The sequence below is a fragment of the Macrobrachium nipponense genome, chromosome 3 (genome assembly GCF_015104395.2).
Source record: "Macrobrachium nipponense isolate FS-2020 chromosome 3, ASM1510439v2, whole genome shotgun sequence".
In the NCBI taxonomy this organism is placed as follows: Eukaryota; Metazoa; Arthropoda; class Malacostraca; order Decapoda; family Palaemonidae; genus Macrobrachium; species Macrobrachium nipponense.
Window position 1 is genome coordinate 118,713,279 of NC_087202.1, and position 11,280 is coordinate 118,724,558.

The window sequence follows — 11,280 nt, forward strand, 5'->3', positions numbered from 1 at the left end:
CTGAGACATGCCTTACCTCTCCACCTTGGGATATCTGTAGGGCTTGAGCCCCCTTACTAGTCTTCTATATATATATTATATATATATATAAATAAAGGTCTGTCAGATACAGCTCTCAGATTTAAAGGATCTCTTACACCATTCAGTAATAGAGTTCTTATTAAACTGTGTTATCTCCTGTTTCATCAAACACAAGGAACTGAAAAATCTGTATGCAATACAATATTACCATAAAAATATCAAAGAAAATGTAATACACTTTGAGTGACAAAATAATATTTCATAGCAAACTAATTTAAATTGTTCGTCAGGTTTACTATAAACAATCTTTAAACAAGTGATAGTCATGGTATAATCACTCATATTTCTGTTTACATAACTGACTGACCTTTTGACAATATAACCACGAGGAATGACATGAAATGAAACATCTACTATTTTATTAGTGATTGTGTTTTATGTAAAATAACTTTGGACAACTCTAGCCCTACACAAAATGAAAAGTTTGATCAAAATTTTTGCAGCGATACAGTATACCTCTCTTACAAAGATCCAAGTACTCCTTCATCTCCAATTCATAGTATAATCCTCCATTAAAATCAAACTGACCCTAACTTAAGATCTTGTGTGCTAGGTTTTTATCATGCCAAAATTCTTAATACTAACACTTATCTTTTTTTAATTGCACACTTAATTTATTGTCTCAAATTTTCTAATACAAAACTCTTTAATTCTATTACCTGTATAACTCAACTGCAAAAGTAAAAATTTATTAAGGCTTGTGCACATAAATACACTGCAAAAGTCACTGCAATGAAAAGAAATTAACTTATACAACCACAGTATGGAGGCATATGGAAGGCAATACTTCTTCTTATGAAAGGTTACTGTAGCATACATTGCAAACAAAAGACATCCTGCTTCCAAACCTTCATCCATTTAAAGATGGCAATTAAAATTAATTTTAATTAAAAAGCAAAATTTTCTTTACAAAATAGATACAATGTGCAGCACACTCCTCAAAAAATTACTTTAAGTAGTTGCATAATTGAACATATACATATATCATTATAAAGGAAAACTGTCCGAGATAAAATGACTTGAGAGTCACAATGGGAGACTCATGGTAGCACCATTCTCATTGCTGGCTACAATACACAGTCTACACAAAAAGGACATTACAAAGTTTTACTCATTATAATACAGCAATTTAAGCATTTTTTTTTACCACTGTTCTCTCTAATTCCCATAGCAATAATACAAAATTCAGGGAACAAACTGTATAATATTTTTCCCCTAAGCTCACACATCTTGTTTTTTACAATACCTAACACAAGATAAAAACGCAGGTGTATTGCAAACAAAAACTTTAAAAGGCCTCCTAACACTAGGGAAACTATCATCACGCCCGCCTGTTATTTCATTCTGGCTATGTAGCACACTTAGTAAATTAAATTTTGCCATACTCAGTAAATTATACTAAATTAAACTGTATATTTATTGAAAAGTTACTGAAAATTTTGTCAAGGGATTACACCACTTATACATAAAAGTTACTAAAAATTTTGAGTCAGTGTAGCATATGAACCTATACTATACAGGTGTCCTACATTTCACCGATAAAAGAATACTAATTGTAATCAATCTGTAATGCTTCCAAGGGCTTGATATTCTGGGAGGTGAATATCTGGATTTTAGTGTTTATTAAAATATACCCTAAATACAGATTTAATTTGGTCAGCATGGAATACACAGGACAATTGCACAATGGAAATTAATTATTATCATCTGTACATAAATATACGAGAGGAAACGGTCAAATCTGCTGATAAAGCCAGTAATTAATCACTTCCCAAATTAAGTACTCATGACCCTATCATCCATGTATAAATGAATTGATAAATAACATAAAACAATATGACATAAGTAAATTAACATTTATAACAATACTTTATCTGAGGAAGGAATAAACTTGACTGGATAAGAATAACTGACTACAGCATACCTTCCTGCTCAAAAACTGAACTGTACAACCTCAAGGTTACTCTCCACAGACAACGATATGGCTTTCTTAGATATTACAGTACGTACATACTATACTTGAATTCTTGGATACTGCATACTACCTAGTCTATTTATTAGTTTTGTATGCCAAAGTTATGTTGCATTTAAGCCCCCAAAATACCTATAAGACTAAGTTTCAAATTAGTCATTGCTTCAACTCTTCCTGGTTTCCATTTATCTTGTCTTGTAATATTACTCTTGCTCCTATTCAATATCAACTCTGTAGCCTGTAAAAATTTTCAAACTTCTGACTTGCCTATCAGGTTCTCTCAGAACCTGATAGGCAACCAGAATCTTGCACATTTGTCTAATTCACTTTTTCTGATTTCTCACATTATCCAATATCTTTTTAAGGTCATGGTGACATCTCACCATTGTCTCAGACCTATTTTTTCACCAAACCAGTTACTTCTCCTTCTTATCCCAATATACTGTACCTTTCCGCCCTTACATCAACACCCTTCATATTTCCTGAACCCTACTTATTTAGAACATTTTCCTCATCCATATTTACCATAGACCTGCTTGTCAAGCCTCTAAAATAAAATATTCACCAGTGTCCTGCAGCCAGTTACTGTCATTGTTAATATCAACTCCAAGAGTTCTTTTTTTAATCACTCAATTGTTCTCCTGATATCTGCAATAGTCACACCCATCAGCATTCTAAATCTTACAACGACCATTTGCTTATAAAGATGCAGTCGTATCTGAAGAAACCAGTTGAGGTCCCCAGATACCTCTGTTCAAAACCACAATGTTGAACATTTCATAGTTGTTCATTATCAACTGTGAAGGCAAGTCTTTTTAATGAATAAATGAACATTATTAACAAAACTGGTGGTACTGGGATAATGACATGCAGTAACTGGCTATGTCACCTTTTCCACATCAAATCAAGCAATTAGTGAAATAAAACAGGGGAGACGGCAGACTCTACGGCGGGGAGATCCATCTTAAAATATTGACTCTGTTCTGCTTATCTGCAAGTGGACATTCAGCAACAGGCTCCTCCATCAATTTCAGGCACTAAGGCACATGTAAAGAATACAAGATTCACTTGTTGCATGGTTGCAGATTAGTATTCCTTGTTTAAGCATTGCATGCATTTTGGAGATCATGAAATTATATGGATGTCGGTATAAATATAAAAACCTTAACTTAAAATATAAAATAGCAAGTATAAATGCTGTGACTATATGGTTTCCTCCTTATCCACTTACATTAACATATTGGCCATGAACATGAAATTACCAGAAAATTAACATGGGTGATAAGGTGAAGTATTTGGTACAATCTACAGGTGGTACTTTAATGTTTTGTCCCTTTGCATTTAAAATATGATTTGGCAATTAGATTCTTAATGTTAGGTGACTAAGTGCAAATGCATCTTCCTAACATGTAAAAAAAAAAAACATGAAATTTTATGAGATTTCTGTAAAAGCTGGCACAAGTCACAGACCTATTCAATACAATTTTCAAAGTTAGCTATATAACATAATGCAGAGGTCCTTGACCCATGATCAGTCTTCCAAAGAGTACTTTTGTAATTAGAGCTACCCAGATTCTTCTGAGTAATTAATGCTCAAGATATCATTGAAGCAACGGTTACATTATACTTTTCCACAAGCATAAGTTACATATTGGCTTGTCTTTTTGTTAACACAGCAATGCAACTCCCTTCCATTATTACATGAAGCAAGCAATAAAGCAAACAATCTCTCAAACTACTTCCTTCACTTATGGTACTAAAATATCAAAAAGTTTTTTGTAAAATACATACAAATATATAGAGCAATTTAAAGCTACTTCACATTCTTTTCTACCCAGTGTGTACAATATAACACAGAATTTCTTATAATATAAAAGAATGACCTGAGACAGCAAAAACAAAGAGTACTTTAGAAAACATGAATCTCTCTTGAAGGTGTTCTTGCCACATCATCATCCAAAGTTAGGAGACCCTGAAAAAAAAAGTTAAAAAGTTTTAAATAAAATTAACTACTACTTAAATTTCATTACTACTACTACTATAGATAGTGTACATACTATTTATCATGTCCAAACATTGTCAGTAAGACTGATTTTGTAGCATTTCTTCATAAACATCATGATAGATGTAACTAAATGCAAATTGTACTGTACATACTGATCTTTTATGTCTAAAGTTTCCATCATTATTCATTTAGAGAGCTGAGACATAAAAAAAGGTACATCTACATACATTTTTAAAGGCTTATCCTCAGTAAGTAAATGCTAAATGCAGTGTTTACCTTACTGCTAAGATGCTACTCTTAAGAACCTGATGAACCATTTTTTCAAAATTCACTGCAACTTTGTCCTTATTAGAAACACCAAACACCTAAATCTTTGCAAAACTCTTAATGTGATCTTGTTTACCCCATGTTAAGATTCACCTTTCATTACTGAACACATTTACTTTTGAATAAAAATCTACAGCACAAGATTTAACAATCTTCTCCCTAAAGCCTGTATGTCCTCTTTAATAGTGCACTAAAATTCTTCATGCTTCTATGCACACTTAATTTCAGTGTTCTAGGAGTCCTCAGTCTTCTTACTCCCTGGGGAAATTTTTCTCAATGAGATTCAGTTTAAATATAAACCACAATACACACCTTTGTTGCATTCATATAGCTGAGAAGATGAAGCACTTACCTTTTTGGTGATGGCTTAATGGAAGAAATTATGCAAAATATGTTCCTAGCCATTGCAACTATGCATCTAGTATTTTGATTTTTATTGATTTCTAACCTATAAACCTTTACAACAACAAAAATCTACCTTCCCTGTCTTACTACTCACATTCCTGATTTCTTCCTTTAATAATTGTTACATATATTTTCTTCATATAATGCCCCATATTTTACTTTAGGAAATCCAGAAGTCTTCTTTCAGAACTTTACACATTCCAATTCTTGGTTTGACTGCACTTTTGCCTGTCTTCTATGGACTTTCACTCTTTTACTACTCAGGCATCTTTTACATCAAGTAATTTATATATTTTACTTTACTTTTTAGTTTCAAATTGGAAGAGTGGAATGCAGGCACTAGGACTGAAAATTGATGAATGAAAGACTGAAAAGCAAGCAAAAGAAAAAAGTGTAATTAGGAAAGTGTCCATCTGGTTGTTGTGCTTAAGGCATTGGGGTGTACTCTCTATTGTATACCAAATGTAACATTGTTACATGAGGCAACTGAGATTAAAAGATATACAGTGGACCCCCCATACTCGCATTCTCCAGATTCGCGGACTCTCACATTCGCTGATTTCTCTCGGGAACGTTTCCCTGCATAATTCGCGGAAAATTCGCGCATTCGCTGTATTTTTCTATGAAAAATATCCACAAATTTCAGGTTTTTTTTATCAATTTCATCATAAAATGCACTTTTTGTGATAAAACTATTAAAAAAACCTAGTAGGAAAATTTTGAGTGGTTTTTCTCAAGTTTTAACTAACAAAATAGGCTGTTTTTAGCGTTTTTATAGGGGTTACAAACATTCGCGGATTCTAACTATTCACGGGGGGATGTCTGGTACGCATCCCCCGCGAATACGGGGGACCACTGTATACTATGGGGGTAAGATTTTTTTCAATCTCTAAAGTGTACGTATTACAAGAGGCGAGGGGAAAGAAAGGTAATGATTACTGACAAGGAAAATGGAGCGATTTTGAAAAGGTGTAACCAAAGAATATGGAGTTGTAATGCAAAGACTAAATCAAGAGAGAGGAACTGAGAGACAGAGCGTGCAGAAGACAGAAGAATGCAGAATCTTTTCATGTTTAAAACTATATTAGTGAAAGCTCATGTAAAAAGATTATGATGAAGATTATGTGACACATTTCAAGTCTTTTATTATCAATGGTTCATCTCATGAAGGTTATATTTTATTTACTTTCATTATTAATGCCCTTCATTATTAAGTTCTAACAATAAAAAATATATACAAGTGCAAGAACACTCCTCAAAATTAAAGCACTGTGTAACTACCAAAGAAACTAAACATACTTACAATGAAAAATGTGTAGAGCGCTAGTGATGAAAAAAGGTGCCAAACATCATGAGGGTCAAACACCCCTAAGAAAGCACACGATGAATTCAACCCTCGAGAGTCAGATGCAGACGACTGAAAAGATCACAGAAGTCTACTGTACATGTTTTCTTTTATTATCTATATATCATTCAGTTCTAATATGACAAATTTTTAAATCCATTTGTATTTTTCATAGCTAACAAACCTGAGGTCTAACAATACTTTCCAAGCATCAGCTGGTAACTGGTTAAAACAATCAAAGATTGTAAAGCAAGGGATCTGTGAGATCTGGCAACACCTGTGCATACGAGATGATAGCTGGTCAGAGACCTCGCACTGGACCTTGTGACACTTCAGTCTTTCCCCAACCCAGGAGATAATAAGAGATAAAGAGGGGTGACTAGAGGTGGGCAGTAAGACCTCAGGTTGGTTAGCTATGAAAAATACAAATTTATTTAAAAATTTGTCATATGCAGACCAAACCTTCAGTCTTAACAATAGGATAGACTTATACTTGGTGGGAGGTACAAGCATCCTAAACTGGCTGGGAGTTAACCCACCTGACCACCTCTCTAGAAGAATGAGTTCTAAAGAAGGTGGATTAATGCCCATGAGAAGATGAACTGATATCTAGCAACTCAGCCATCTGGGTTGCAATACAATGATATATGAGCTGATTCATTACATCCAGGGGACCAAATAAAATTCTGACTGTTCATATATCAAACCATATACGTAGTCACAGGGGTCTGTTATTACTCCTCACTTCCCCTTGCTAGAGAGAGGAGTATGTATTTGCTACTGAATAGAAGGTCTGACTATTTCAAAAAACATAAAGCAAAACAACTATCAGTATGACTTCCTTACTCACCTGTATCAGACCAGTCCAGCATATAACGTGTCTATTCCTCAACCCACCTGTAGAAAGAAGAAAGGAACAAAGAGAAAGAAAGAGACCAGCCAACTCACCCATTCTCTCTTCCACACAATCATCCTAGGTAAGATACAAAATTGCCTGGTAAAGGGTAATGGGCAAATTACACTTGTTGGGCAGCCACCACAGGGACCAAGGAAAACGTGTCCAAAGACCTGTGGGCAACATCTCTTAGGTAAAATGATGTGAACGTGGATGACACACCCAGGTACCAGCATTCAAAATTCTATGAACAGCAAAATTTTTCTTAAATGCCAGAGAGGAACTTGTACCTTTGACATCATGTGCTCTAGCCTGCACAGACTCGGTGATTGAACCATCAAGAGACAAGTAAGCCTTCTTGATCGCCTCACGTATCCAGAAAGAAATGGTGTTCTTGGAAACTTCTTTCCTGGACCGACCAGTGCCAACAAAAAGCCTACGACACCTAGGTCAAGAGGCAAATCTCTCACCATGCACCGAGGGATTCTGGGTCTTGGCCACGAATTCCAGGATAAACTCCAAGGTCACAGACCCCCAACCCCTGGTATGTTTCACATAACTTAGGCCATGAAGCTCCCCCACTCTTTTCAAAGAAGCCAAGGCCAAAAGGAAAACTGTCTTGAGCATCAAATCTCTGTCTGATGATCGACGATCTCGACGCAAGGACTCGAAAGGAGTTCGAGTGAAACATCTCAGGACAAGCAAAACATCCAATGCCAGAGGCTTGAGTTCCCTTAGAGAACAGGTCTGCTCAAAACTCCTGAACAACAAAATCTCCCAGGACGATGAGATGCCCACGCCTCTCAGACGTAACACCAAAGCCAACGCCGCTCTGTAGCCCTTTATAGTAGAAACAGAGAGGCCTTTCTCATCCCTAAGGAAGACCAAAAACTCTGCTATACACTGAACAGAGGTTTTGAATGGAGAGAAACCCCGTCGACAACACCAATCGCAGTAAATTGCCCATTTCCCTTGGTAAACGGCTGAAAAGGACTTCCTGAGGTAACTGGACATACATCCCGCTGTTCCCTGAGAAAAGCCTCTCACTCAGAGGAGATACTTGATAGTCTCCATCCATGAAAAGACAGGGATTCTATCTACTCTGGTGAAACTTTTTGAATGCCTCACCAACAGACTGCAACAGTATAGTGAGTGAGGACGAAGTCACTAGACCTTCTACAGACCTATCCTAAGCAATTTTGGCTATTGCAGTGGAGACAAGTCAAGCCATGAGACTGTCTGAAAGATGGAAGCTGCAGTAGTTTCCATAGCTAAAGCCTCTTGTGATGACAAGGAAGGACCTGACCTAACGTGCTCTAGGTTTACATCAGGTTTAAGTCGGATCACGTCTGAGTCAAGGTGACGAGGCATCAAATGAAGCACATTAGTCAAATAGTACTTCCTATGCCGCACGAAAGAAGGAGGAAGAAACTTGGACGGCCCCTTGGAATGTAGAGAGCCATCTCAGTCCAGCACCAGTGTTCACACATTGCAAGACGGACTGAGTGTGGGCCAGCAGGGAAGTTCAAAAGAAGTCCTAGGATCCTGACTGGCACCCAGCAACGTTCCTATGCATGTACAGGTGATAGAAGATTGAGCTTGCATCCTACACTCAAGATTGTTGAGCTCACAAATGAGATCAATAACCTCTGCGAAGGAAGAAGAGAACTCTTGAGTTTCTCCCTCTTCCTACTCTGACAATGGTGACCGATGACGTGAAGAAGAAGGCTTGGCAGTATCGTCCTCCTTTTGCAGCAACACTGATGAAGCTTCCATAAGGAGCCTAGCATTCTAGACATTATTGACAGGAGAAAAGTCTCTAACACTCAAAGACCCTGCTACCGAAGGTTCCTGAGTGTCATCAAGCAATGAAACTTGTGCACGGTCCCGGCTCAAACCACGTACAGGCTCGTGTGAAGAACCACACACACCATTGCTGAAACGACCATGTACGTCAGGCAAAACATGTACACGTTCACAGGAGGAATCACGTATGTGGCCATGTGACAAGTCGAGTACACGTCCGTGAAACGTCAAGCGAGTACAGTCCCAAGACATGGATTGTCGCCGAAGAGAGCTACTCAAAGATGATTGACTCTTAAGGTTGAGACTTCTTCCAAGAAAATGAGGAACTCGTCCCATGTTCCCGACCATCAACCACAGTCTTGTTGAGTGACAAATCCTTAAACACAGCTTGGACCACTCCCATCACTATAACTTTCGACCTTTTAATCAGCGCCTTATCATCCTTGTGCCGATGAACTGGAAGCGGAACATGAAGGAGTACCTCTAAAATCATCAGCATGTACCTGCAAGGCTGAGACACATCTGCGCATGGAAGGTGAAGACTCGACACTCATACTGTCACGAACACGTCCATAAGGAGAGAGACAGCCATGGAGAAAAGATGAAGATGCATTATCAGCACGCATCGGAGACACACAATCATGTAACGAAGATGAGGATGCCTTCCTTCCACAAACTTCACTGTCAACCCCACAAACACGAACCTGAGATGGGGGACCACGACCTTGTGGGGCAGCTGGCGAAGCACCCCTCTCACCTGCACAAACACGGACATGCAGGGAGGAGACACGGTCATGAGAGGCAGAACGTGATGCACTCCCTTCACTCACAGATGACAAAACCACAAAGTCCTTGATCCTCCGTCTGATACGATGACAAGACGGTGATGGAGAAGAAGGAGGAGGAGATAAATCTCCTTCCCTACAAGATCTCTCAGAAGCAGGAGGTGGAGAAGAGACCTTACATTTATGATCTGTCTTCTTCGCAGCAAAGGCAGAAAACCTCTCTTCCAAACCAGAGTCCAGCCTCTTGAAGACCACTTGAAACAACGCCTCGGATGGCTCAGCAAGAGAGGATGATAACGTCATTGAGACAAGAGGATGAGTGGCTGCTTCAACTGACGTCACAGGGTGAGAGGGAGCTGGGAGTGGCATCATAACATCTCTATGACCAGCGCTAGTCGATGGTCTCGTCGGCAGAGCTATAAGGTGTGACCCAGGGACTGTAGGCGAGGCTCAACAAGATGGCTGCACACAAGAACCAATGTAGAGGAGTCCAGGGGGAGGCGGAAGAGTGATGGGGGCCAGGAGAGGGCACAAGCCTCCAAGAAATGTAACAACAATACATCCAAGGAGGGTGAACCCAATAGCCCCAGCAACGCCCATCTTGGAAGACTCCAAATCTGCAACAAAAGAATGATGGCGTAGCCTCTTCCCTCTCAGGAAGATAATTAGTACCCGGGGTTAAGGGGGCTACATTAAACATAACATCACCCTGTGACACTCCCAATACTTCTATTGATAAATCAATGGAAGAAAAGGAAGGTGACATGGGAACACTAGAACTTGCCACAAGAAGAGCGATCGAGGGAGAGGGAACAGCCGAAACGTCCAGACAAGGTGGAGAAAACCCCTACCAAGAAGGAAGAGTCGAAACTCTACGATGTTCCCTCTCCCTATAAAACACCCTCCACTGCAACTTTGGCCAGGAACGACATTCCGGGCATGGATTCGTTATAGTACAAAAATTTGCTCTGCACCTACTGCAAGTCTTACATGGATCTGTAGCCGACGACGCCAAAAACCTTGAGCACGGAAAACCCTGAATGCCCAGGCATTTGTTGAAAAGACCATGAAGTCTCAGTGGAAGCCATAATAAATTAAAACAACCACACTAAACATACTGAAAAACAGAACACTGGCACAAAACAACCGGCTTGGAAGGAGCGCAAAGCGCAAGCGTCTACTCCCTAAGGCAGTTGAGGAAAGACTGAAGCATCACAAGGTCAAATGTGCGGTCTGTGACCAACTATCACCTCATATGCGCAGGTATTGCCAGATCTCACAGATTCCTTGCAGTACAATCTTTGATTGTTTTAACCATTTACCAGCTGGCATTTAGAAAGTAATCCTATTTTTAAGACTGAAGGTTTGTTCCGCATATGAACAAACTATCATTAAAAATAACTCTTCAAAGCCAACAGTACATTTTGTAAAGATATGTACAACACCTTAAAACCTGAATTATTATTCTGATCTCTTTTCTTAGTCTCACACACACAAAGTTGGAATGTTACAGAAAGCCATGGAACAACTTTCTTAGAAACTATTTCCATCATATTCACAATGAAAGGGTAATTCCAACGAAATGCAACCAATTGACTTGCTGCTGGGTCCAGAAGTTGATTAAAATTTGCTGGCATGGTAGGCGGCAGTCTGCTCAAG

The 11,280-nt window shown here is 38.6% G+C and overlaps 1 protein-coding gene across 2 annotated transcripts in view; it reads right to left on the bottom strand.

Moving 5' to 3' along the window:
* Positions 1–435: 435 nt before the first annotated feature.
* Positions 436–11,280, bottom strand: part of LOC135222003 (SID1 transmembrane family member 2-like) — a 180,884-nt gene continuing 170,039 nt past the window's right edge. For both annotated transcript variants that reach the window (XM_064260113.1, XM_064260112.1), the window contains exons 17-18: positions 6,094–6,207; positions 436–4,025 (exon numbers count right to left, since the gene is read on the bottom strand). In XM_064260113.1, coding sequence (XP_064116183.1) covers positions 3,963–4,025; positions 6,094–6,207 — 177 coding nt within the window. In that variant the 3' untranslated portion in view covers positions 436–3,962. The remainder of the gene's footprint in view (positions 4,026–6,093; positions 6,208–11,280) is intronic.